The sequence below is a fragment of the Zosterops lateralis genome (genome assembly GCF_965231275.1).
Source record: "Zosterops lateralis genome assembly, chromosome: 39".
NCBI lineage: Eukaryota > Metazoa > Chordata > Aves > Passeriformes > Zosteropidae > Zosterops > Zosterops lateralis.
Window position 1 is genome coordinate 610,931 of NC_139799.1, and position 27,755 is coordinate 638,685.

The window sequence follows — 27,755 nt, forward strand, 5'->3', positions numbered from 1 at the left end:
CCTCAAAAATCCTCCAAAAAATCCCCAAAAAATCCTCAAAAAATCCCAAAAAAATTCCCCAAAATATCCCTAAAAATCCCCAAAAAATCCCCAAAAAATCTCCCAAAAATCCCTAAAAAAATCCCCAAAAATCCCCAAAAAATCTCCCAAAAATCCCCAAAAAAATCCCCAAAAATCCCAAAAAATCCCAAAAAATCCCCACAAAATCCCCAAAAAATCCCCCAAAATCGACTCTGACTCTGCTGATTTTTTGATGCTGAATTTATTTTTATAAAATAAGATTTTTATTTATTGACACATTTGGATTGTTGAGTTGGTTTGGAATTAATTTTGAATTAATTGTGAATTATTTCGGAATTATTTTTAATTGAATTTTAATTGAATTTTAATTAATTTGAATTAAAATTGAATTAATTTTGGGTTGTTTTGGGGGGTTTTTCCTCCCCCTGCGGCTCCTCCTGAGGCTCCTCCATCATTTCCTTGTAGCGACGTTTGAAAAATCCCACCTGGAAATGAAAAATAAAATTAAAAAAATAAAATAAATTTTAAAAATAATTTTTGGGAAATTTTTGGGGATTTTTGGGGGGATTTTTTGGAGGATTTTTGGGGATTTTTTGGGGATTTTTTGGGATTTTTTGAGGATTTTTTGGGGATTTTTTTGAGGATTTTTTGGGGGATTTTTTGGAATTTTTAAGGATTTTTTTGGGGATTTTCTGGGGGATTTTTTGGGGGATTTTTTGGGGGATTTTTGTGGGATTTTTTGAGATTTTTTGGGGGGGATTTTTTGGAGAATTTTTGAGGTTTTTTTTTTAGGATTTGGGGGCATTTTTTGTGGATTTTTTAGTGCTTTTTTGGGGAATTTTTTTTTGTGATTTTTTCGTGATTTTTTTTCTGATTTTTTTGTGATTTATTTGTGATTTTTGGTGATTTTTTTTTTTGTGGTTTTATTGTGATTTTTTTGTAATTTAATTGTGATTTTTTCAGACTTTTGGGGGGATTTTTTGGTGATTTTTTTGATGATTTTTTTTTTGTAATTTTGGGGGGATTTTTTGGTAGATTTTTTTTTTTTTTCCTAATTTTTTTCTGTATTTTTCGGTGATTTTTTCAGGATTTTTTCGGGATTTTTTTGTGGATTTTTTTGAGATTTTTGGGGGTATTTTTAATGATTTTTTTGTGATTTTTTTGTGAATATTTTTCGGTATTTTTTCGGGATTTTTTTGTGATTTTTTGGGCCATTTTTGGGTGATTTTTGGGCAATTTTGGGTGACCTTGTAGAGCCCCAGGGCCAGCAGGGCCAGCAGGACGAGCCCCCCCAGCGACGCCCCCAAAATCCAGGGGAGGGGGTTGGGGGTCTCCACCCGCTCCAGCTCCGTCTGCACCTGGAAAAGGGAGAAAAAAATTTAAATTTTGGGTGAAAAATCTAAAAATTTGGGCGAAAAACAAAAAAAATTGGGTGAAAAATCAAAAAATTTGGGTGAAAACCCAAAAAATTCGGGTGAAAAACCCCAAAATTTGAGTAAAAAACCCAAAATTTTTTTGTGAAAACGCCCAAATTTGGGTGAAAATCCCAAAATTTGAGTAAAAACCCCGAATTTAAATAAACCCCCTGAAATTTTAGTAAAAAAACCCCAAAATTTGTCTGAAAAAATCCAAATTTTGGCTAAAAAAAACCCCCCAAAATTCAGATTAAAAACCCAAAATTTGACTAAAAAAAACCCACAAAAATGTAACAAAAACCCCAAAATTTGAATGAAAAATCCCAAATTTCAGTTAAAACCCCAAAATTTGGGTAAAAAAACCAAAATTTGTCTGAAAAAATACAAAAATTTGTGTCAAAACCCCAAAAATTTTATTAAAAAAATCCTAAAATTCAGATTAAAACCCCCAAATTTGTGTAAAAAACCCCAAAATTTCAGTAAAACCCCAAAATTTGACTCAACAACCCCAAAATTTGGGTGAAAAATTCCAAAATTTGAGTAAAAACCCACAAAAATGTGACAAAAATCCCAAAAATTGGCTGAAAAAATCCAAAATTCTGTTTAAAAAACCCCAAAATTTGTGTAAAAATCCCCAAATTTTTATTAAAAACCCCAAACTTGTCAGAAAAAATCCAAAATTTGAGTAAAAACCCCAAAAATTTTACTAAAAACCCCCAAAATTCAGATTAAAAACCCAAAATTTGAGTAAAATTCCCCCAAACTTGAGTAAAAAATCCCAAATTTTTATTAAAAAAAACCCCAATTTTTTAAAAAACCCCAAATTTTTATTAAAAAACCCCAAATTTTTATTAAAAACCCCCCAATTTTTATAAAAAACCTCAAAATTTTGTTATAAACTCCCAAATTTGACTTAAAACCCCAAAATTTGGGTGAAAAACCCCCAAAATTTGACTCAACAACCCCAAAATTTGTGTGAAAAATCCCAAATTTTAGTAAAAAAACCCCAAAATTTGACTAAAAACCCCAAAATTTTTATTTAAAAACCCCAAATTTTTTTATAAACTCCCAAATTTTTATTAAAAAACCCAAATTTGAGGAAAAAAATCCCCAAATTTTTATTTAAAAACCCCCAAATTTTTATTAAACCCCCCAGACTCTGGCCCCGCCCCCACCTGCAGCTCGGTGCCCCCCCAGGTGTTGAGGAAGCGCCGGAGGTCAAAGGTCACCCGGGCCGACGTCACCAGGTGGAGCTTCGGGATTGGCTGCTGCAAAAAGGGGGCGGGACCGGGTCAGGACACGCCCATCTCGCTTTGGCCACGCCCCTTTGGGGGTGGGATCTACTCTTCTTTTATTTGGCTACGCCCATTATAAGTTAAGATTTGTTTGGCCACGCCCCTTTTAATGACCACGCCTCTCTTAATGACCCATTTAATGTGGCCACGCCCCTTTTAATGGCCACACCCCTTTAAAATGGCCACTCCCCTTTCATTGGACTCATTTAATGTGGCCACGCCCCCTTTAATGGCCACACCTCTTTTAATGAGACTCATTTAATGTGGCCACGCCCCTTTTTAATGGCCACGCCCCTTTAATAAAACCAATTTAATGTGACCACGCCCTTTTCAATGGCCACACCTCTTCATATGTTAAATTTAATGTGGCCACGCCCCCCTTTTATGACCACACCCGTTGAATGTGGCCACGCCCCCTTTTAATGGCCACGCCCATTCATCTGACAAATTTAAAGTGGCCACGCCCGTTTTTAATGGCCACACCCCCTGTTTAATGACCACGCCCCTTATTTGTTTCCCCCTCATTGGCCACGCCCCCTCATTAACCCACATCCCCCTTTGGCCACGCCCCCTCCCCATTAAACCCCATTTCCCTTTAGCCACGCCCCTTTACCTGTCTCAGCCAATCAAATCCCAGCCTCCCTTTGACCCCGCCCACTCCCCATTAAACCCCATTTCCCTTGGCCACGCCCCTTTACCTGTCTCAGCCAATCACCTTTGAGCCTCCCCCCCAACCCAGGCCACGCCCCCTCCCCATTAAACCCCATTTCCCTTGGCCACGCCCCCTGATTGGCCAATCCCAGCCTGGCCCCGCCCCTTTACCTGTCTCAGCCAATCAAGTTTGAGTTTCCCCCCAACCCGGAAGTCCCAAACCTGGGGCGGCTCCAGGTGGGGGAGGGGACAGGTGAACTCCCGACAGGTGAGGCCGGGACACACCTGGGGGGGATTTGGGGGGGAAAAGTTAAAATTTTTTGGGGAATTTTTAGGAATTTTTGGGGTTTTTTGGGGTTTTGGGGACTTTGGGGAATTTTGGGGAATTTTTCCCAAATTTTGGGGAAATTTTGGGGCAAAATTTTCCGAAATTTTGAGGCGAAATTTTCCCATTTTTGGGTGGATTTTTTTGGAGAATTTTTCCCAATTTTGGGGGCAAAAAATTCCCATTTTTGGGCAGAATTTTTGGGGAACTTTCCCCAATTTTTCGCAATTTTTAATCCCCCAATTTTGGGACCAATTTTTCCCATTTTTGGGCTGAATTTCCCCAATTTTGTGGTAGAATTTCCCTATTTTTGGATGGAATTTTTTCGGCAATTTTCCCAAATTTTGGGGCGAATTTTCCCCAATTTTTGGGGCAGAATTTTCCCAATTTTAGGTGGAATTTTCTGGGAATTATTTCCCAAATTTTGGGGAAAATTTCCCCAATTTTGGGGCGAATTTTTCCCCAGTTTTTGCGCAATTTTTTTCCCCAATTTCAGGAAAAAATTCCCAAATTTTTGAATGAATTTTTCCCAAATTTTAGGCCGAATTTCCTCAATTTTTGGGCCAAATTTTCCCATTTGGGGTGGAATTTTCGGGGGATTTTTCCCCTTTTTTTTTCACTGAATTTTTCCCAATTTTTTGGTTGAATTTCCCCAGTTTTTGGACCGAATTTTTCCCAATTCTTGGGCTGAATTATCCCAAATTTTGGGGGAGAATTTTTCCATTTTTGGGCGGAATTTTTTGGGGAATTTTTCCCAAATTTTTTCCAAACTTTGAGGTAAATTTTCCCAATTTTTGGGCCCAATTTCGCCAATTTTGGGGCTGAATTTCCCCAATTTTGGGGGCGAATTTTTCCCAATTTTGGGTTGGAATTTTTTGGGAATTTTTTCCAATTTTTTTCACTGAATTTTCTCAATTTTGGGGCAGAATTTTCCCAAATTTTGGGAGGAATTTTTCCCAATTTTTGGGACCAAATTTCCCATTTTTGGGCGGAATTTTTTGGGGATTTTTTCCCGATTTTTTCACTGAATTTCCCCATTTTTTGGGGCCCAATTTCGCCAATTTTGGGGCTGAATTTCCCCAAATTTGGGTGAATTTCTTGCAATTCCGTCACTCACCAGGCGGGGGCGCTCCGGGGGCACTTCCGGGTTCCCCTCGAGGCCTTCGGGGCCCTCCCGGCACCGGGACCCGCCCTGGGGGGATTTGGGGGAGAAAAATCAGAATTTTGGGGCTTTTTGGGGAAAATTTGGGGATTTTGGGGCTTTTGGGGGAATTTGGGGCATTTTGGGGATTTTTTGGGTCAATTTTGGGGCATTTTTGGGGCATTTTTGTGACTTTTTTTAGCCAATTTTGGGGAAAATTTGGGACATTTTGAGGCCATTTTGGGTTGATTTTGGGGACATTTTTGGGTCAATTTTGGGACATTTTTGGGACATTTTGGGACTTTTTTGGGGTCAATTTTGGGACATTTTGGGTAAAAATTTGGGGCATTTTGGGACTTTTTTGGGTCAATTTTGGGGCATTTTTGGGGAAAATTTGGAGGATTTTGGGAGATTTTGGGGGAGATTTTGGGATTTTGGGACATTTTTGGGTCAATTTTGGGCAATTTTGGGGTTTGGGGGGATTTGGGGCATTTTGGGGAAAATTTGGGGCATTTTGGGGCCATTTTTGGGACCATTTTGGGTCCATTTTTTGACCATTTTTGGTCCATTTTTTCCCATTTTTGTGCCATTTTTTGGGGTCAATTCTGACAATTTTGGTCCATTTTTGGTCCACTTTTCGTCCATTTTTTGGGTCCATTTTTGACCATTTTTCATCCATTTTTCGGGTTCATTTTTTGCCATATTTGGGCCATTTTTGGGGCCATTTTTGGTCCATTTTTTAAGTCCATTTTTTCCCATTTTTGGACCATTTTTTGGGATTAATTTTGGGGATTTTGGGGCCATTTTGGGGCCATTTTTTGGACCATTTTGGGTCAATTTTGGACCATTTTTCATCCAATTTTTGGGTCCATTTTTGGCCCATTTTTGGGGTATTTTTGGGGGGCGCGTCCCTCACCTGCCCAGGTGTGACCTCCAGGTGCTCCCAGAGCCGCTCCCGGCCCAGGTGAGTCGGGACCCAAAAGGTGACGTTGGCCGGGAGGCCCCTCTGGCCCAGCACCTTCACCTGGGACAGGTGAGACACAGGTGAGGTCACAGCGATGACGTCACACAGGTGCGGCCCCGCCCCTCCCCCCAGGTGACTCACCTGGTAGTGGTGGGTGACGGGGGCGGGGGGGGGAAGGGCCCCCCGGGTGGAGACGTTCAGGTAACGGGTGGAGTCCGGACCGCTGGGACAGGTGAGGATGGACAGGTGAGTTATGGACAGGTGAGGATGGACAGGTGAGAACGGACAGGTGAGTTATGGACAGGTGAGACACAGGTGAGACATGGACAGGTGAGTTCTGGACAGGTGAGGGACAGGTGAGAACAGACAGGTGAGTTATGGACAGGTGAGATGGGACAGGTGAGAACGGACAGGTGAGACATGGACAGGTGAGTTCTGGACAGGTGAGGGACAGGTGAGAACAGACAGGTGAGTTATGGACAGGTGAGGTGGGACAGGTGAGACACAGGTGAGACATGGACAGGTGAGTTATGGACAGGTGAGACACAGGTAACGTCACACAGGTGAGACAGGTGAGACACAGGTGAGGGACAGGTGAGATGGGGACAGGTGAGGACAGACAGGTGAGACACAGGTGAGTTATGGACAGGTGAGATACAGACAGGTGAGATCAGACAGGTGAGACATGGACAGGTGAGACATGGACAGGTGAGAAATGGACAGGTGAGGTCACACAGGTGAGACACAGGTGAGACACAGGTGAGATCAGACAGGGGAGACATGGACAGGTGAGATGGGGCAGGTGAGGTCACACAGGTGAGTTATGGACAGGTGAGACATGGACGGGTGAGATCAGACAGGGGGACAGGTGAGAACAGGTGAGACGCAGGTGAGACCAGACAGGTGAGACATGGACAGGTGAGGTGACACAGGTGAGCCCAGGTGAGACAGGGACAGGTGAGGTCAGAAAGGTGAGATGAGACACATGAGATGGGAAAGGTGAGACAGGTGAGACCAACAGGTGAGGTGGGACAGGTGAGACAGGTGAGGTCACATAGGGGAGACACAGGTGAGGTCACACAGGTGGGACAGGTGAGACATGGACAGGTGAGGGACAGGTGAGGTCACACAGGTGAGGCACAGGTAACACCAATGACATCACCCAGGTAACACGTATGACACAGGTAACACCGATGACGTCACCGGGGTGTGACACTCACCTGGCCAGCACGAGGAACACCTGGTACCTGACGGGGATGGAGAGGCTCTGGCTCTGCCCACCTGAACCACCGTTGTCACTGCGACAGGTGAGACACAGGTGAGATCAGACAGGTGAGACACAGGTGAGACAGGTGAGTTATGGACAGGTGAGATCACAGGTGAGATGGGACATGTGAGACACAGGTGAGATCGACAGGTGAGACATGGACAGGTGAGACATGGACAGGTGAGACTCCCCTCCCAGCCCAGGTGTGTCCCAGGTGTGTCCCAGGTGTGTCCCCAGGTGTGTCCCCAGGTATCTCACCTGTGTGCCCTCACCTGTCCAGGTCTCACCTGTCCCATCTCACCTGTCCATGACTCACCTGCTCATCGTCGCCGTCACCTCCAGTTTGTCCCCGAGTTCGGCGTCCGGGGGAACGTCCAGAGTCACCTGGAAAATCACCTGGGGACAGGTGGGGGCGTGACGTCACACAGGTGAGAGCGATGACGTCACACAGGTGACACTGATGACGTCACACAGGGGACATTTTTTGGGTCAAATTTGGGACATTTTTGGGTCAATTTGGGAACAATATTGAGACATTTTTTGGTCAAATTTGGGACAATTTGGGGCCAATTTTGGGTCATTTTTGGGTCAATTTTTGAGTCAATTTTGGGTCCATTTTTTGACCATTTTGGGCCATTTTTTTAGTCATTTTTGGGTCCTTTTTTTAGTCCATTTTTCGTCTTTTTTTGGCCCATTTTTGGTCCATTTTTGGGTCCATTTTGGGGCCATTTTTGGTCCATTTTTGGGTCCATTTTTGGCTCATTTTCAGCCCATTTTGAGCTACTTTTAAGACATTTTGGGGTCAATTTTTAGGTCAATTTTGGGCCATTTTTGGTCCATTTTTCATCTATTTTTGTTCCATTTTTGGGTCATTTTTTGGGCCATTTTTCGTCCATTTTTGGCTCCATTTTTTGCCCATTTTTGGTCCATTTTTGGCTCAATTTTGGGGCCATTTTTGGGCCATTTTTGGGCCAATTTTTGACCATTTTTTGGGCCATTTTGGACCAATTTTTTGTCCGTTTTTGGGTCCATTTTGGGGCCATTTTTAAATCATTTTTGAGCCATTTTGGGGTCAATTTTTTGGGTCAATTTTGGCTCATTTTCAGCCCATTTTGAGCCACTTTTAAGACATTTTTGGGACAATTTTTAGGTCCATTTTTGGGTCATTTTGGACCAATTTTTTGGCCATTTTTGGGCCAATTTTGGGCCATTTTGGGCCATTTTTCGTCCATTTTTGGCTCCATTTTTTGCCCATTTTTGGTCCATTTTTGGTTCAATTTTGGGGCCATTTTTGGGTCAATTTTCGTCCATTTTTGGGGCCATTTTTTGGCCATTTTTGGCCCATTTTTGGTCCATTTTTGAGTCCATTTTTGGGCCATTTTTGGGCCATTTTCCATCTATTTTTGGGCTCTTTTTTAGGTCATTTTGGACCAATTTTTTGTCCATTTTTGGGTCCATTTTGGGCCATTTTTTGGGCCATTTTTGGGCTTTTTTTTTTGTCAAATTTGGGTCAAATTTTGGGACTTTTTTTACCAATTTTGACCCATTTTTGGGGCCATTTTTGGATGAATTTTGGGTCCATCTTGGTTCATTTTGGGGCCACTTTTTGCATAAATTTTGAGAGATTTTGGGTCATTTTCGGCCCATTTTGGGCCATTTTGGAACCGTTTTTTTCCGCGATGACGTCACACAGCCGCTGATGATGTCACAGATGACGTCACCGATGACCTCACTGACCTTTGACCCCGCCCGGAGCACCGGGGGCTGCACCAGGCAAAGGGTCCGACGAGTCCCGTCCTCGGGAGGCTCCGAGTGGCACCGAAAGGACCCCGAGCGACGAGAGGCCTCGAGGGGGAAAAAAATGGGATTTTTGGGGGATTTTATGGGGATTTTATGGGGATTTTTTGAGGATTTTTTGGGGATTTTTTGGGGATTTTTTGAGGATTTTTTGGGGATTTTTTGGGGATTTTTTGAGGATTTTTTGAGGGATTTTTTGGGGATTTTTTGGGGGATTTTATGGGGATTTTTTGGGGATTTTTAGGGATTTTTTGGGGATTTTTTCTTATTTTTTTGTGGATTTTTTTTTTGTGGATTTTTGGGGGGATTTTTTGATGATTTTTTTTTAATTTTGGGGGATTTTTGGGGGAAGTTTTTGGGATTTTTTTTTTGGCATTTTTGAAGATTTTTTTTTTGGATTTTTTGGGGGGATTTTTTGTGGATTTTTTAATGATTTTTTTTTTTTAATTTTAGGGGGATTTTTTGGGGAATTTTTTTGGGATTTTCTTGCGATTTTTTTTTTAATTTTGGGGGATTTTTTGTTGATTTTTTTTTTTAATTTCAGGGGGAATTTTGGGGAATTTTTTTGCAATTTTTTTATGAATTTTTTTTTCCATTTTAAGGTTAATTTTGACCACTTTTTTTTTATTTTTTAGGTATTTTTTAGTGATATTTTTACCTGTAAAAGCTCGACCTTCCTGTAGCTGAGCGGGGCCGGGTGCCGCAGGCTCAGGGCGGCCCCGAAGGAACTTTCCCCCTCGTTTGTCACCTCCAGAGTCACCGAGAGCGAGTCCCCGGCGCCCACCAGCAGCACCCCCAGCCTGGGGGAAAATGAGAAATTAATGGGGAAAAATTAAAAAAAAAAATTACCCAAAAAATGCCCAAAATTGAAAAAAAAAATCCTGAAAAAATGGGGAAAAAATTTTAAAAAATGGACCAAAAAAATCCCCTAAACTTTAAAAAAAAAAATCCCCCCAAAATTAAAAAAAAAAAAAAGTCAAAAATGGAAAATTTTTTTTAAAAAATCCATCAAAATTTTACTGTAAAAATAAAAACAAAAAAAAAAAAAAATCCAGCAAAAATCACCAAAAATTCCCACCAAAATCCTCCAAAATAAAAAGTCCAAATTCCCCAAAAATTCTGCAAAAAATCCTCAAAAAAATCCCAAAAAAATCCTTAAAAAATCCCCCCAAAAAATCCCCCCAAAAAATCCTCAAAAAAATCCCAAAAAAATCCTTAAAAAATCCCCCCAAAATCCCTTTAAAAATCCCTTTAAAAATCCCCCAAAAAATCCCCCAAATAATCCTCAAAAAATCCCCCCAAAAATCCCAAAAAATCCCTAAAAAATCCCCAAAAAAATCCCAAAAAATCCCCCAAAAAATCCCCAAAAAATCCCCAAAAAATCCTCAAAAAATTCCTCAAAAAATCCCCAAAAAAATCCCAAAAAAATCCCCAAAAAATCCCAAAAAAATTTTCATTTCTTACCCTGAAAAGTTCATTCTGACGTTGAGCTGGTCGTGGCAAATGTTGTCGGGGCCACAGTCGTGCTCAAAGGGCAACTGGGGACGAAAAATTTGGGGAAAAAAAGGGTTTTTTTAAACATTTTTAATAAATTATATTTTTATCCCATTTTTCCCCATTTTTCCCCAAATTTTTTCTCATTTTTTACCCATTTTTTGTCAATTTTTTCCCATTTTTCCCCCAATTTTTCCCTAATTTTTTTCCAATTTTCACCCAATTTTTTCCCAATTTTTTCCCAATTTTTTCCTCATTTTTCCCCATTTCCCCCAAATTTCCCCTCAAATTTCCCCAATTTTCACCCAATTTTTTTTCAAAATTTTCCCTATTTTCCCCCAATTTTTCCCCAATTTTTCCCCAATTTTTTTTCAATTTTCCCCAAATTTTTCCCCAAATTTTCCCCATTTTTTCCCCATTTTTCCCCCATTTTTCCCCCATTTTTCCCCAAATTTTTTCCCATTTTTTCCCCATTTTTTCTCAATTTTTCCCCATTTTTTCCCCCATTTTTTCCCATTTTTTCACCCAATTTTTTCCCAATTTTTTCCCAATTTTTTCCTCAATTTTCACCCATTTTTTTCCCAATTTTCCCCCAATTTTTTCTCCAATTTTCCCCGATTTTCACCCAATTTTTCCCCAATTTTACCCCAATTTTTCACCCATTTTTTCCCCAATTTTCACCCATTTTTTCCCAATTTTCCCCCAATTTTTTCTCCAATTTTTCCCCAATTTTACCCCAATTTTTCACCCATTTTTTCCCCATTTTTCCCCAATTTTTCCCCAATTTTTTCCCCATTTTTTCCCAAATTTTTCCCCAATTTTTTCCTCATTTTTCCCCCAATTTTCCCCCAGTTTTTTCCCCAAAATTTCCCCCAATTTTCCCCCAATTTTTCCCCAATTTTTCCCCAAATTTTTCCCCAATTTTTTTTCAATTTTCCCCAAATTTTTCCCCTATTTTTCCTCCATTTTTCCCCTTTTTTTCCCCAATTTTCCCCCAATTTTTTTCCATTTTTTCCCAATTTTTTCTCAATTTCCCCCAATTTTCCTCCAATTTTTCCCCATTTTTTCCCAATTTTTCTCCAATTTTCCCCCGTTTTTTTCCCCATTTTTTCTCAATTTTTCCCCATTTTTTCCCAATTTTTCCCCAATTTTTCCCCAATTTTTTTTTTCAATTTTCCCCAATTTTTCCCCTATTTTTCCTCCATTTTCCCCCATTTTTTTTCCCCATTTCCCCCCATTTTTCCCCCAATCCCCGTGTTCTCACCGCTGCGGTGACTGCGGTGTCGGAGTCGGGGCCGATCCGTGTCCGGAGCCCCCCGGCCCCGTCCAGGGGCTCCCCGAGACCCCCCAGGGTCACCCTCAGCCCCAGGGGGGTCACTGTGTCCGGGGACACTCCTGGAAGGCAAAAAAAATATCAAAATTTTAATAAAAAAATAAATATAATTTTAATTCAAAATTTTTCCCATTCTTTTCTGATTTTTTTTACATTTTTTTCCCTTTTTTTCCCCATTTTTTCCTGGTTTTTTTCCCATTTTTTCCCATTTTTAAACCAATTTTTACCCCATTTTATACCGAATTTTTACCCATTTTTTCCTGATTTTTCCCAATTTTTTCCTGATTTTTTTCCCATTTTTAACCCAATTTTTACCTATTTTTATCCATTTTTACCCTATTTTTTCTCATTTTTAACCCATTTTTACCCATTTTAACCCATTTTTCTCCAAAATTTTCCTGATTTTTTTCTCTTTTTTTCCCCATTTTCCCCCCAAATTTTCCCCAATTTTTTCCTGTTTTTTTCCCCATTTTTTACCCATTTTTCCCCAATTTTTTCCCATTTTTTTCTCTTTTTTTTCCTCCATTTTTTCCCCATTTTTCCCCCAAATTTTCCTGATTTTTTAACCCAATTTTTACCCAATTTTTACCGATTTTCCCCCCCATTTTCCCCCCAAAAAATCCCCCCAAAAAATCCCCAAAAAATCCCCCAAAAATCCCAAAAAAATCCCTCCAAAATGCCCCCCAAAAAAATCAAAAAAATACCCATAAAATACCTTAAAAATTTCCCAAAAAATCCCTCCAAAATTCCCTCCAAAATAAAAAAAAAAAATCATAAAAAAATTAAAAAAAATCAGAAAAAATCCCAAAAACTTCCCCAAAAATCCTCGAAAATTAAAAATAAATCCACAAAAAATCCCAAAAAAATCCCCCAAAAATCAGCAAAAAATCCCCCCAAAAATCCCCAAAAAATCCTCAAAAAATCCCCAAAAAATCCTCAAAAAATCCCCAAAAAATCCCCCAAAAATATCCCAAAAAATCCCTAAAAATCCCCAAAAAATCCCCAAAAAATCCCAAAAAATCCCCAAAAAATCCCCAAAAATCCTCAAAAAAATCCTCAAAAAAATCCCCAAAAAATCCCCAAAAAATCCCCCAAAAAATCCCCAAAAATCCCCAAAAAATCCCCCAAAAAATCCCCCAAAAATCCCCAAAAAATCCCCAAAAAATCCCCAAAATCCCCAAAAAATCCCCAAAAAATCCTCAAAAAATCCCCCAAAAAATCCCAAAAAATCCCCCAAAAAATCCTCAAAAAATCCTCAAAAAATCCCAAAAAAATCCCAAAAAAATCCCAAAAAATCCCAAAAAATCCCCAAAAAATCCCAAAAAATCCTCAAAAAATCCCCAAAAAATCCCCCAAAAATCCCCCAAAAAATCCCCAAAAAATCCCTAAAAAATCCTCAAAAAATCCCCAAAAAATCCCAAAAAATCCCCAAAAAATCCCCAAAAAATCCCAAAAAATCCCCATTTTTTCCCCCAATTTTTTCTCAATTTTTCCCCAATTTTTCCCCATTTTTTCCCCAATTTTTCTCCAATTTTTTCCCCAAAAATCCCAATTTTTCCCACCTTGAAGTAGATCTGGAGTTCGCGGCATTTCCTCCACACCCCGAGGCTCAAAGTCCCATTTTTGGTGTTTTTCTCCCCAAAATCCGCCCGAACCCGGAGCCGACCCGGGTCCAGCTCGGCCCGAAACCAGAGAGAGACCGAAATCCGGGAGCCTGAAATTGGGGGAAAAATGGGAATTTTGGGGGAAAAAATGGGGAAAAAATTGGGGAAAAATTGGGGAAAAAATGGGGGAAAATTGGGGGAAAAAATGGGGAAAAATTGGGGAAAAAATGGGGAAAAATTGGGGAAAAATTGGGGGAAAATTGGGGAAAAAATGGGGGAAAATTGGGGGAAAAAATGGGGAAAAATTGGGGAAAAATTGGGGAAAATCGGTAAAAATTTGGGTGAAAAAATGGGAATTTTGGGGGAAAAAATTGGGGAAAAATTGGGGAAAATTGGGGGGAAAATGGGAATTTTGGGGGGAAAAATTGGGAAAAAATTGGGGAAAAATTGGGGAAAATTTGGTGAAAATCGGTAAAAATTTGGGTGAAAAAATGGGAATTTTGGGGGAAAAATTGGGGGAAAAATTGGGGGGAAATTGGGGAAAAAATGGGGGAAAATTGGGATAAAATTGGGGAAAAATTGGGGAAAAATTGGGGAAAAATTGGGGAAAAAATTTGGGTGAAAAAATGGGGAAAAATTGGGGAAAATTGGAGAAAAATTGGGGGAAAATTGGGGAAAAAATTTGGGTGAAAAAATGGGAATTTTGGGGGAAAAATTGGGGAAAAATTGGGGAAAAATTGGGGAAAAATTGGGGGAAAATTGGGGAAAATTGGGGAAAAATTGGGGAAAAATTGGGGGAAAAATGGGGGAAAAATTGGGGAAAATTGGGGAAAAAAATTGGGAAAAATTGGGGAAAATTGGGGGAAAAATGGGAATTTTGGGGGAAAAAATGGGGATTTTTTGGGGGAATTTGGGGGAATTTGGGATGAATTTGGAGGATTTTTTGGGGCCAATTTTGGTATTTTTGAGACGAATTTTAGGGGATTTTCAGGGCAAATTTTGGGGATTTTTGGAGCAAATTTTGAGGATTTTTGGGGTGAATTTTGGGGATTTTTTGAGCAGAATTTTGGGTCAAGTTATTGGGATTTTGGGAATGAATTTTGGGATTTTTGGGACAAATTGGGGGATTTTTTGGGGTGAATTTTGGGGATTTTTTGGGATCTTTGAGGGTGAATTTGGGGATTTTTTGGGTCAAATTTTTGGGATTTCTTGGGATTTTTTGGGGCAAATTTTGGAAGGAATTTTGGATAGTTTTGGGACGAATTTTGGGGATTTCTGGGGATTTTTTGGAGCAAATTTTGAGAATAAATTTTGGATATTTTGGGGGATTTTTGGGGTGAATTTTGGGATTTTTTGGGTCAAATTTTGGGGATTTTTGGGGACAAATTTGGGGGATTTTTTTCAGGATTTTTTGGGGATTTTTTGGGGATTTTTAGGGATTTTTTGGGGATTTTTTGGGGGATTTTTTTGCAATTTTTTTTTATTTTTGGGGGGATTTTTTTGCAATTTTTTTTTGATTTTTTGGGGATATTTTGGGGATATTTTGGGGATATTTTGGGATATTTTTGGACTCACCAAAGCCATCCTGCAGCTTCCTGACCCCGGTGAAGCAGAGCAGGGCCGTGGCCAGGCGACCGGAGCTCTTCCCCCTCGGGACAATCCAGAGCCGAGGCCGGAACCATCGGGGGGTCAAAACTCACCCGGAGACGCACCTGGAGCACCGGGGGGGACCTGGGAAAATTGAGATTTTTTTGGGATTTTTGGGGGATTTTTTGAGGATTTTTTGAGGATTTTTTGAGGATTTTTTGAGGATTTTTTTTTGATTTTTTTTTGGATTTTTTCCTGATTTTTTTCCTGATTTTTTTCCTGATTTTTGGGGGATTTTTTGAGGATTTTTTGCTGATTTTGGGGGGATTTTTTTGGATTTTTTTTGGAGGATTTTTGGGGATTTTTTGAGGATTTTTTTTATTATTTTTTGGGGATTTTTTTTGGGTTTTTTTGGGGATTTTTGGGGAATTTTTGGGGGATTTTTTGGGGATTTTTTGTGGCGTTTTGGGTCACCTGGAGCCGCACCTGGAGCAGCACTGGGGGGGACCTGGGAATATTCGGAATTTTTGGGGATTTTTTGGGGATTTTTTTGGGATTTTTTGGGGATTTTTTGGGGATTTTTTGGGGATTTTTTGGGGATTTTTTGGGGGATTTTTTGGGGATTTTTTGGGGGATTTTTTGGGGATTTTTGGGGGATTTTTTGGGGATTTTTGGGGATTTTTTGAGGATTTTTTGAGGATTTTTTGGGGATTTTTTGGGGATTTTTGGGGGATTTTTTGGGGATTTTTGGGGGATTTTTTGAGGATTTTTTGAGGATTTTTTGGGGATTTTTTGGGGATTTTTGGGGATTTTTTGAGGATTTTTGGGGGATTTTTTGGGGATTTTTTGAGGATTTTTGGGGGATTTTTTGGGGATTTTTTTAGGGATTTTTTGCTGATTTTTTGCTGATTTTTTGCTGATTTTTTCCTGATATTTTCCTGATTTTTTTCCTGATTTTTGGGAGATTTTTGGGGATTTTTGGGGGATTTTTGGAGGATTTTTTTGGGATTTTTTTTGGGATTTTTTGAGGATTTTTTGGGGATTTTTTGAGGATTTTTGGGGGGATTTTTTGGATATTTTGGGCAAATTTCTTAAAAATTTTTTTACGATTTTTCGCGATTTTTTGGGAATTTTGGGGGGATTTTTTTTGCGATTTTTTCACAATTTTTTGGGGATTTTTTGTGGGATTTTTTTGGGTCATTCCAGGTGATTTTTGGGGGTCACCTGAGCTCACCTGAGCAGCAGCACCTGCCCCCGCGCCCCCACGGCCAGGTCGGGCAGGTTGTCCCCGCTGAGGTCGCGGCCCCCGCTCAGGGAACGGCCAAAGAAATCCGGGCGGGACGGGAACGACGAGCCGGGAACGCGCTGGACAGGTGAGATGGGACAGGTGAGATGGGACAGGTGAGATGGGACAGGTGAGATGGGACAGGTGAGATGGGACAGGTGAGATACAGGTGAGACATGGACAGGTGAGACTCCCCTCCCAGCCCAGGTGTGTCCCCAGGTGTATCTCACCTGTCCCCAGGTGTGTCCCAGGTGTGTCTCACCTGTCCCAGGTATCCCTGACCTCCTCTCCTGTCCCCAGGTGTGTCCCTGACCCTCCCAGGTGTGTCCCAGGTGTTCCCAGGTGTGTCCCAGGTGTTCCCAGGTGTCCCCAGGTGTGTCCCCAGGTGTCCCCAGGTGTGTCCCAGGTGTTCCCAGGTGTCCCCAGGTGTGTCCCCAGGTGTCCCCAGGTGTGTCCCAGGTGTTCCCAGGTGTCCCCAGGTGTGTCCCCAGGTGTGTCCCTGACCCTCCCAGGTGTCCCCAGGTGTGTCCCCAGGTGTGTCCCTGACCCTCCCAGGTGTCCCCAGGTGTGTCCCCAGGTGTCCCCAGGTGTCCCAGGTGTCCCCAGGTGTGTCCCAGCCCCCCCAGGTGTCCCCAGGTGTGTCCCTGACCCCCCCCCCAGGTGTCCCCAGGTGTGTCTCACCTGAGCCCCCTCAGGCCGGACCCCTCCAGGTGTTCCCCTGAACAGGTAAACGGCTCCTTTCCCATCATCCTCCAGGGGGGCCCCGACGGCCACCTCGGCCCACCTGTCCCCGTCCAGGTCCCCCAGGTGAGCCAGGCTGGCCCCGAAGCCGCCCTGCACCTGCCCAGGTGAGCCCCGCAGGGCCAGGGGGCAGCGCACCTGAGAGCCCTGGGGGGACAATGGACAGGTGAGATTAGACAGGTGAGTTATGGACAGGTGAGAATGGACAGGTGAGATAAGACAGGTGGGACAGGTGAGGGCTCCCAGGTGTCCCTCACCTGTCCCAGGTGTGCCCAGGTGATACCAAATCCTCTTTAACCCCCTCCCAGGTGCCCCCCCAGGTGTCCTCCTCACCTGTCCCAGGTGTATCTCACCTATCCCAGGTGTGTCCCAGCCCCCCCAGGTGTCCCCAGGTGTGTCTCAGGTGTCCCAGACCCCCCCAGGGGTGTCCTCCTCACCTGTCCAGGTGTGTCTCACCTGTCCCAGCCCTCCCCAGGTATCCCCAGCCCCCCCAGATGTGTCTCTCACCTGTCCCAGGTGTGTCTCACCTGTCTGAGCTCACACACCTCCACGCGGCCTCCGCTGCCCCCCCCGTAGTAAAAGGGCGCCCCCACCAGGAGGCGGAGCCGGGGCTCACCTGGCCGGGGCTCACCTGAGCTGGGCGGGGTCAGGGCCAGAAGGGAGGCCCCGAAATAGGAGCCCACCTGGGGAGAGACAGGTGAGGTCACACAGGTGAGGTGGGACAGGTGAGAATCCACAGGTGAGACCCCACAGGTGACCCCTCCAGGTGTCCCCAGGTGTCCCCAGATGTGTCCCAGGTGTGCCCAGGTGTGCCCCAGGTGTCCCCAGGTGTCCCCAGGTGTGTCCCAGGTGTGCCCCAGGTGTCCCCAGGTGTCCCCAGGTGTGTCCAGGTGTGTCCCCAGGTGTGTCCCCAGGTGTGCCCAGGTGTGTCCTCACGTGTCCCCAGGTGTGTCCCAGGTGTGTCCCCAGGTGTGTCCCCAGGTGTGCCCAGGTGTGTCCCCAGGTGTGTCCCCAGGTGTGTCCAGGTGTGTCCCCAGGTGTGTCCTAGGTGTCCCCAGGTGTCCCAGGTGTGTCCCCAGGTGTCCCCAGGTGTGTCCCAGGTGTGTCCCAGGTGTCCCCAGGTGTGTCCAGGTGTGTCCCCAGGTGTGTCCCAGGTGTCCCCAGGTGTCCCCAGGTGTGACCACACCCTCACCTGAGACCCGACGACCTCAGCCAGCACCTTCCAGGTGCGCCCAGGTGTGCCCCGGGTGCCCCCAGGTGAGAGCAGCACCACCTTGCCCAGGTGAGCGAACCTGGGGGCGCCCAGAGCCAGAGCCCAGGTGGGGCCGGGCAGGTGAACCTGGGCCAGGGAGTAACCTGGGGACAGGTGAGATTGGACAGGTGTAAATTTTGGGTTTTTTCAGGTAAATTTTGGGTAAATTTTGGGGATTTTTCAGGCAAATTTCAGGTAAATTTTGGGTCAATTTTGGGTCAATTTTGGGTCAATTTTTGGAGATTTTTTGGGTAAATTTTTTTGGATTTTTCAGGTAAATTTTGGGTAAATTTTGGGGGATTTTTCAGGGGAATATTTTGGGATTTTTCAGGTAAATTTTGGGTCAATTTTGGGTAAATTTTTGGGGATTTTTCAGGTGATTTTTTTTGGATTTTTCAGGTAAATTTTGGGTAAATTTTTGGGGATTTTTTGGGTAAATTTCAGGTAAATTTTGAGTCAAATTTGGGTAAATTTTTGGGGATTTTTCAGGTGATTTTTTTTTGATTTTTCAGGTAAATTTCGGGTAAATTTTGGGTTAATTTGTGGGATTTTTTTTTGATTTTTCAGGTGAACTTTTTGGGTTTTTTCAGGTAAATTTCGGGTAAATTTTTGGGATTTTTCAGGTGAATTTTTTGGGGGATTTTTTTGGGATTTTTCAGGTGAATTTTTGGGTTAATTTGGGGAAATTTTCAGGTAAATTTTGGGGTAAATTTTAGGATTTTCAGGTAAATTTTGGCTCACCCAGGTACGAGTCCCGCAGGTCCCCGGAAGTGACGTTGACAAAGGTGGGCGTGGCCTCGGCCCCGCCCCCTCCGTAAACAAAGGCCCCGCCCGACCAATCAAAGGCTCCGACGGCACCGAGAACGGCCCCGCCCTGGAGGGGGGTCAGAGGTCACACAGGGGTCAGTGGGAGGGGTCAGTGGTCCCTCAGGGGTAACTCAGGGGTCAGGGGTCACACAGGGGTCAGTCAAGGGTCAATGGTCAGTGGGAGTGGACAGTGGTCACTCAGGGGTCACTTAGGGGTCAGGGGTCATTCAATGGTCACTTATGGGTCAGGGATGACTCAGGGGTCAGGGGTCACTCAGGGGTCACCCAGGGGTCAGTCAGGGGTTGGGGGTCACTCATTGGTCACTCATTGGTCACTCAGGGGTCAGTGGTCAGTATGACCAGTCAGGGGTCACTTAGGGGTCAGGGGTCACTCAGGGGTCACTCAGGGGTTGAGGGTCACCAAGGGGTCAATCAGGGGTCACTTATTGGCCAGGGGTCACTTAGAGGTCACCCAGGGGGTCAGTCAGGGGTTAGTCAGGGGTCACTCAGTGGTCACTGGTCACTCAGTGGTCACTGGTCACTCAGGGGTCACTCAGTGGTCACTCATTGGTCAGTGGTCACTGGTCACTCAGTGGTCACTCAGTGGTCACTCAGTGGTCACTCACAGCGGTCAGCAGGGCGCTGATCCCCGCCTGCGCCATCTCCAGCTGGAAGGAGCTGCTGTGGGCGGAGCTGGTACCTGCACAGGTGAGGTCAGGGGTCACCTGGGGTCACTGGTGGTCACCTGGGGTCACCTGTGCCCAGGTGTGACCAGCTGAGTGACCACAGGAGTGACCACAGGTGTCCCAGGTGTGTCCCAGGTGTGCCCAGGTGTGTCCCCAGGTGTCCCCAGGTGTGTCCCCAGGTGTGCCCAGGTGTGTCCCAGGTGTGTCCCAGGTGTGTCCCCAGGTGTGCCCAGGTGTGTCCCAGGTGTGTCCCAGGTGTGTCCCCAGGTGTGTCCAGGTGTGTTCCCAGGTGTGTCCCCAGGTGTGTCCCAGGTGTGTCCAGGTGTCCCCAGGCCCCCCCAGGTGTGCCCAGGTGTGTCCCCAGGTGTGCCCAGGTGTGCCCAAATGTCCCCAAATCCCCCCAGCTGTCCCCAGGTGTCCCCAAACCCCCCCAGGTGTGTCCCAGGTGTCCCAGGTGTGCCCAGGTGTGCCCAGGTAACCCTCGATGGCGAAGATCTTCTCCCGGAGTTGGCTCTGGATGTTCCTGAGGGCGTCGAAGTTGTCGACGCGGAAAAGGTGATCGGAGGCGGGGCTGGAGGCGATGGCACGGAGCTCACCTGGGGACAGGTGAGATGGGACAGGTGAGGTCACACAGGTGAGTTATGGACAGGTGAGTTATGGACAGGTGAGACATGGACAAGTGAGGTCAGACAGGTGAGGTCAGACAGGTGAGGTCAGACAGGTGAGGTCACACAGGTGAGGTCAGACAGGTGAGGTCAGACAGGTGAGGTCAGACAGGTCTCACAGGTGAAGGTCACACAGGTGAAGGTGGGCGGGGCTTACCTTGAGCTCGGTCGGTCTGGAAATCGGGGCCCACCTGAGGAGACAGGTGAGGTGGACAGGTGAGACGTGGATGGACAGGTGGGATGCATGGACAAGTGGACATGGCTGGACAAATGGACAGGTGAGACATGGATGGACAGGTGGGATGGACAGGTGGACACAAATGGACGGACAAATGGACAGGTGGACATGGATGGACATGGTGACCATGGATGGACAGGTGGACACAGATAGATGGACAGGTGAGACATGGGCAGGTGGACACAAATGGATGGACAAATGGACAGGTGGCCATGGATGGACAGGTGACCATGGACAGACAGGTGGACACAGATGGACAGATGACCATGGACGGACAGATGACCACAGATGGACAGGTGACCACGGACGGACAGGTGACCACGGACGGACAGGTGGACACAGATGGACAGGTGACCACAGATGGACAGGTGACCATGGACAGACAGGTGACAATGGACAGACAGGTGACCATGGACGGACAGATGACCACGGACAGACAGGTGACCACAGATGGACAGGTGACCACGGACAGACAGGTGACCATGGACAGATAGGTGAGGTGGACAGGTGACCATGGATGGACAAGTGACCACGGACAGACAGATGACCACTGATGGACAGATGACCACAGATGGACAGGTGACCATGGATGGACAGGTGACCATGGACAGATAGGTGACCACGGACAGACAGGTGACCATGGACAGACAGGTGACCATGGACAGATAGGTGAGGTGGACAGGTGAGACATGGACAGACAGGTGACCATGGACGGACAGGTGACCATGGACGGACAGGTGACCATGGATGGATGGACAGATGACCACGGACAGACAGGTGACCACAGACGGACAGGTGACCATGGACAGACAGGTGAGGTGGACAGGTTACCATGGATGGACAGGTGACCATGGATGGATGGACAGGTGACCACGGACAGACAGGTGACCACAGATGGACAGGTGACCATGGACAGACAGGTGAGGTGGACAGGTGACCATGGACAGACAGGTGAGGTGGACAGGTGACCATGGATGGACAGGTGACCATGGATGGACAGGTGACCAGCACTGACCCCGATGGCGTAGCGAGTGACCGCCATGCTCTCGGCCTCGGGGATGACGTCCGAGTAGTCGAGGTGGTCGCCCGTTTTCTCGCCGTCGGTCACCACGATCAGGATCCGCCGGGCGTCCGGCCGGGCCCCGCGGCCGGGCACGAACATCCTCCTCCTGACCGGCCACAGGGGTCAGTGGGGTCAGACACGGCCAGGGGAGTGGTCAGTAGGGCTGGATGTGGTCAGGGGAGTGGTCAGTGGTCAGCGGTCAGCGGTCAGTGTGGCCGGAGCAGCAGTCAATAGTCAGTTATTAGGGGTCAGTGGTCAGCGGTCAGCGGTCAGCGGTCAGCGGTCAGTGGTCACTCACAGGACGTGCCGGATGCCCGAGGCCGTGCGGGTGGTCCCCCCCAACTGCCGGACATCCCTCAGCAGTGGTCAGCGGTCAGCGGTCAGTGTGGCCGGAGCAGCAGTCAATAGTCAGTTATTAGGGGTCAGTGGTCAGTGGTCAGCGGTCAGCAGTCAGCGGTCAGCGGTCAGCGGTCAGCGGTCACTCACAGGACGTGCCGGATGCCCGAGGCCGTGCGGGTGGTGTACCCCAGCTGCCGGACGTCCCTCACGAGACGTTCCGGGTCCGGAAGGTTCCGGAAGGTCCGGAAGTCGAAGTGTTCCCTCATCTCGTGGGAGAATTGGGTCAGCGAGAACTGGACACACGGACACGGAGTGACCACGGGAGTGGTCAGTCAGGACTGGCCTCAATGGCCATTGCAGGTCAATGGTCATTGGCCATGGAAATCAGTGACCCGAGATGACCAATGGCCATTGGGTGGTCAATGGAGTTGGATGACCCAAGATGACCAATGACCATTGGGTTGGTCAATGGACATGAATGACCCAAGATGACCAATGGCCATTGAGTGGTCAATGGAGTTGGATGACCCAAGATGACCAATGGCCATTGGGTGGTCACCACCCAAGATGACCAATGACCATTGGGTGGTCACTACCCAAGATGACCAATGACCATTGGGTGGTCACTACCCAAGATGACCAATGGCCATTGGGTGGTCACTACCCAAGATGACCAATGGCCATTGGGTGGTCAATGGAGTTGGATGACCCAAGATGACCAATGGCCATTGAGTGGTCACCACCCAAGATGACCAATGGCCATTGGGTGGTCAATGGAGTTGGATGACCCAAGATGACCAATGGCCGTTGAGTGGTCAATGGAGTTGGATGACCCATGATGACCATTAGTGGTCAATGGTCAATGGAGATGAACGACCCAAGATGACCAATGGCCATTGGGTGGTCACCACCCAAGATGACCAATGGCCATTGGGTGGTCACCACCCAAGATGACCAATGACCATTGGGTGGTCAATGGAGCTGGATGACCCAAGATGACCATTGGGTGGTCAATGGTCAATGGAGATGACCCACCCAAGATGACCATTGGTCATCAAGGGTCAAGGTCAATGGAGTTGGATGACCCAAGATGACCAGTGACCATTGAGTGGTCACCACCCAAGATGACCAATGACCATTGAGTGGTCAATGGAGTTGGATGACCCATGATGACCATTGGTGGTCAAGGGTCAATGGAGATGACCCACCCAAGATGACCATTGGTCATCAAGGGTCAAGGTCAATGGAGTTGGATGACCCAAGATGACCAATGGCCATTGGTGGTCAATGGTCAATGGTCAATGGAGATGACCCACCCAAGATGACCAATGGACACGAATGACCCCCCCAGCTGACCGCTGCCCGCCGGGTGGACGTTACCTGCGCGTCGTCGTGGCGGAATCGCCGCATGAGCTCGACGATGAACGTCTTCATGGTCTGGAAGTCGGTGGGGCCGATGCTGCCCGAGCCGTCCATCAGGAAGGCGATGTCCATCTTGGTCTTGGGACACTCTGCGGGGACGGAGTGACCGCGGCGGTGAGTGACCACAGCAGAGTGACCACAGCAGAGTGACCACAGCAATGAGTGACCACAGCAGAGTGACCACAGCACAGTGACCACAGCACAGTGACCACACCAGAGTGACCACACCAGAGTGACCACACCATAGAGTGACCACACCGGAGTGACCACACCAGAGTGACCACACCAGAGTGACCGCACCAGAGTGACCACACCATAGAGTGACCACACCAGAGTGACCGCAGCAATGAGTGACCACACCAGAGTGACCACAGCAATGAGTGACCACAGCACAGTGACCACACCAGAGTGACCACACCAGTGACCACACCAGAGTGACCACACCAGAGTGACCACACCAGAGTGACCACAGCAGTGAGTGACCACAGCAATGAGTGACCACAGCAATGAGTGACCACAGCAGAGTGACCACAGCACAGTGACCACACCAGAGTGACCACACCAGAGTGACCGCAGCAATGAGTGACCACACCAGAGTGACCACAGCAATGAGTGACCACAGCACAGTGACCACACCAGAGTGACCACACCAGAGTGACCACACCAGAGTGACCACAGCAATGAGTGACCACACCAGAGTGACCACACCAGAGTGACCGCGGCGGTGAGTGACCACACCAGAGTGACCACACCAGAGTGACCACACCAGAGTGACCACACCAGTGACCACAGCAGAGTGACCACAGCAGAGTGACCACAGCACAGAGTGACCACAGCACAGAGTGACCACAGCAGAGTGACCACACCAGAGTGACCACACCAGAGTGACCACAGCACAATGACCACACCAGAGTGACCACACCAGAGTGACCACACCATAGAGTGACCACAGCAGAGTGACCACACCAGAGTGACCACACCATAGAGTGACCACACCAGAGTGACCACACCAGAGTGACCGCACCAGAGTGACCACACCATAGAGTGACCACACCAGAGTGACCACACCATAGAGTGACCACACCAGAGTGACCACAGCAATGAGTGACCACACCATAGAGTGACCACATCAGAGTGACCACACCAGAGTGACCACAGCACAGTGACCACACCAGAGTGACCACAGCAATGAGTGACCACACCAGAGTGACCACACCAGAGTGACCACAGCAATGAGTGACCACACCAGAGTGACCACACCAGAGTGACCACAGCACAGTGACCACAGCATAGAGTGACCACACCAGTGACCACAGCACAGTGACCACAGCAATGAGTGACCACAGCAGTGAGTGACCACAGCACAGTGACCACAGCACAGTGACCACACCATAGAGTGACCACACCAGAGTGACCACAGCAATGAGTGACCACAGCAGTGAGTGACCGCACCAGAGTGACCACACCAGAGTGACCACAGCATAGAGTGACCACACCAGAGTGACCACACCAGAGTGACCACACCAGAGTGACCACAGCAGTGAGTGACCACAGCACAGTGACCACAGCAGAGTGACCACACCAGAGTGACCACACCAGTGACCACAGCAGAGTGACCACAGCAATGAGTGACCACACCAGAGTGACCACACCAGAGTGACCACAGCACAGAGTGACTACACCAGAGTGACCACAGCATAGAGTGATCACAACAGAGTGACCACAGCAGTGAGTGACCACAGCAGAGTGACCACACCAGAGTGACCACACCAGAGTGACCACACCAGAGTGACCACAGCAGTGAGTGACCACAGCACAGTGACCACACCAGAGTGACCACAGCAGAGTGACCACACCAGAGTGACCACACCAGTGACCACAGCAGAGTGACCACAGCAATGAGTGACCACAGCAGTGAGTGACCACAGCACAGTGACCACAGCAGAGTGACCACACCAGAGTGACCACACCAGTGACCACAGCAGAGTGACCACAGCAATGAGTGATCACAACAGAGTGACCACAGCAGTGAGTGACCACAGCAGAGTGACCACACCAGAGTGACCACACCAGTGACCACACCAGAGTGACCACAGCAATGAGTGACCACAGCAATGAGTGACCACACCAGAGTGACCACAGCAATGAGTGACCACAGCAGAGTGACCACACCAGAGTGACCACACCAGAGTGACCACAGCAGAGTGACCACAGCAGAGTGACCACAGCAATGAATGACCACTGAGTGACCACTGAGTGACCACTGACCACTGAGTGACCACCGAGTGACCACTGACCACTGAGTGACCACTGACCACTGATTGACAACTGAGTGACCACTGACCACTGAGTGACCACCGAGTGACCACTGACCACTGAGTGACCCCTGAGTGACCACCGAGTGACCACTGACCACTGAGTGACCCCTGAGTGACCACTGACCACTGAGTGACCACTGAGTGACCACTGAGTGACCACTGACCACTGAGTGACCACTGACCCCTGAGTGACCACCACCCACCATCCATAAATGACTGATGACCATTGGTCACCCAATAGAGATGAATGACCCAAGATGACCACTGACCACTGAGTGACCACTGACCCCTGAGTGACCACTGAGTGACCACTGACCACTGAGTGACCACCACCCAACCTCCATGAATGACCAATGACCATTGGGTGCTCAATGGAGATGAATGACCCAAGATGACCAATGACCACTGAGTGACCACTGAGTGACCACTGACCACCGAGTGACCACTGACCACTGAGTGACCCCTGAGTGACCACTGAGTGACCCCTGAGTGACCCTGAGTGACCGCTGACCTGGGCGAGTGGCCGGGAGGCTCCGGACGCGCTGCAGGGCCGAGTCCAGCTGGACGCAGAACCCGTTGAGGTGGACGTTGACCCCGCAGCTCTGGGGGGAGGTGGGGCCGCACACCTGGACGGACAAAAAAAGGGGGAGGAGCCAAAATTTATTAAAATTTTATCTCAAAAAAAATTGAGATTTTTTTGTAAAATTTAAAAAAAAAAATTAGGTTTGGAGTTTTTGGTGAAAAAAATGAAATTTGGGGGAAAAATGTAGAAAAATGGAGGAAAAAATTTGGGGGGTTTTTTTTGAGGGGGAAAGAAGAAATTTTTGGGGTGGAAGGTTGGAAAAATTTGAAATTTTGGGGTTTGAAATGGGAAAATATTTTGGGGTGAAATGTGCTAAAATCAGCTGGAAAAAATCCCTAAAAATCAGCACAAAAAATCCCAAAAAAATCTCTCAAAAATCCTCCAAAAATCACCAAAAAATCCCCCCAAAATCCTCCAAAAAGTCCCTTTAAAGAACAAAAAAAATCCCTCAAAAATCCCCACAAAATCCCCTCAAAAATCTTCTGAAAATCCCCAAAAAATCCCCCAAAAATCCCCAAAAAATCAGCAAAAATTCAAAAAAAAATCCCAAAAAATCTCCAAAAAAAAATCCTCAAAAATCCCAAAAAAATTCCCAAAAAATCCCTTAAAAAATAAAAAAAAAAATCCCCAAAAAATCAGCAAAAATTCCTAAAAAAATCCCCCAAAAAATCCTCAAAAAATCCCAAAAAATCCCCCAAAAATCCCTCAAAAATCCTCAAAAAATCCCCAAAAAATCCCCCCAAAAATCCCTCAAAAACTCCCTCAAACATCCCCAAAAAATCTCCAAAAAATCCCAAAAAAATTCTCGAAAAACCCCAAAAAAATCCCCCAAAAAATCTCCAAAAAATCCCCAAAAAATCCCAAAAAAATCCCAAAAAAATCCCCCAAAAATCCCCAAAAAATCCCAATTTTGTGTCTCACCAGCACCGAGTCGTCTCCGGCCGCCAACGTCAAACCCAGCGAGGAATTGACCGTCCCGGGGGGGCCTGGGGACAAAATTTTGGGGTAAAAATCAAAGATTTGGGGAAAATTTTAAGGGATATTTTGGGGGGATTTTTGGGGATTTTTTGGGGATTTCTGGGGGATTTTTTGGGATTTTTTGGGGGATTTTTGGATTTTTTGGGATTTTTGGGGGATTTTTTGAGGATTTTTTGGGGATTTTTTGGGATTTTTGGGGGGGATTTTTGGGATTTTTTGAGGATTTTTGGAGGATTTTTTTGGGGATTTTTGGAGGATTTTTTGGGGGGATTTTGGGGGGATTTTTTGCGGATTTTTAGAGATATTTTGGGGGGAATTTTGAGAGATTTTTTGTCGATTTTTGGGGGGATTTTTGGGGGGATTTTTGGGGAATTTTTTTGGGGATTTTTGGGGAATTTTTTGAGGAATTTTTTGCGGATTTTTTGGGCAATTTTTGGCCATTTTTGGGGGGATTTTTTTTGGGATTTTTGGGTGATTTTTCGGG

The 27,755-nt window shown here is 46.3% G+C and overlaps 1 protein-coding gene across 1 annotated transcript in view; it reads right to left on the minus strand.

The window, feature by feature from the left end:
• Nucleotides 1-261: 261 nt before the first annotated feature.
• LOC310921995 (integrin alpha-X-like) overlaps nt 262-27,755 on the minus strand; it is a gene marked incomplete at its 5' end in the record, with an annotated part of 30,965 nt that continues 3,471 nt past the window's right edge. Inside the window, 28 exons of the mRNA XM_083882262.1 lie at nt 262-506; nt 1,269-1,379; nt 2,612-2,704; nt 3,554-3,667; nt 4,825-4,899; nt 5,765-5,872; nt 5,954-6,035; nt 7,033-7,110; nt 7,396-7,475; nt 8,817-8,924; nt 9,535-9,676; nt 10,341-10,414; nt 11,635-11,703; nt 13,036-13,417; nt 14,883-15,038; nt 16,129-16,259; nt 16,861-17,067; nt 17,448-17,603; nt 18,113-18,276; nt 18,914-19,046; nt 19,606-19,679; nt 20,145-20,261; nt 20,488-20,521; nt 21,584-21,737; nt 22,118-22,263; nt 23,351-23,481; nt 26,222-26,336; nt 27,215-27,279. Coding sequence (XP_083738388.1) covers nt 411-506; nt 1,269-1,379; nt 2,612-2,704; nt 3,554-3,667; nt 4,825-4,899; nt 5,765-5,872; nt 5,954-6,035; nt 7,033-7,110; nt 7,396-7,475; nt 8,817-8,924; nt 9,535-9,676; nt 10,341-10,414; nt 11,635-11,703; nt 13,036-13,417; nt 14,883-15,038; nt 16,129-16,259; nt 16,861-17,067; nt 17,448-17,603; nt 18,113-18,276; nt 18,914-19,046; nt 19,606-19,679; nt 20,145-20,261; nt 20,488-20,521; nt 21,584-21,737; nt 22,118-22,263; nt 23,351-23,481; nt 26,222-26,336; nt 27,215-27,279 — 3,395 coding nt within the window. The 3' untranslated portion in view covers nt 262-410. The remainder of the gene's footprint in view (nt 507-1,268; nt 1,380-2,611; nt 2,705-3,553; nt 3,668-4,824; nt 4,900-5,764; nt 5,873-5,953; nt 6,036-7,032; nt 7,111-7,395; nt 7,476-8,816; nt 8,925-9,534; nt 9,677-10,340; nt 10,415-11,634; nt 11,704-13,035; nt 13,418-14,882; nt 15,039-16,128; nt 16,260-16,860; nt 17,068-17,447; nt 17,604-18,112; nt 18,277-18,913; nt 19,047-19,605; nt 19,680-20,144; nt 20,262-20,487; nt 20,522-21,583; nt 21,738-22,117; nt 22,264-23,350; nt 23,482-26,221; nt 26,337-27,214; nt 27,280-27,755) is intronic.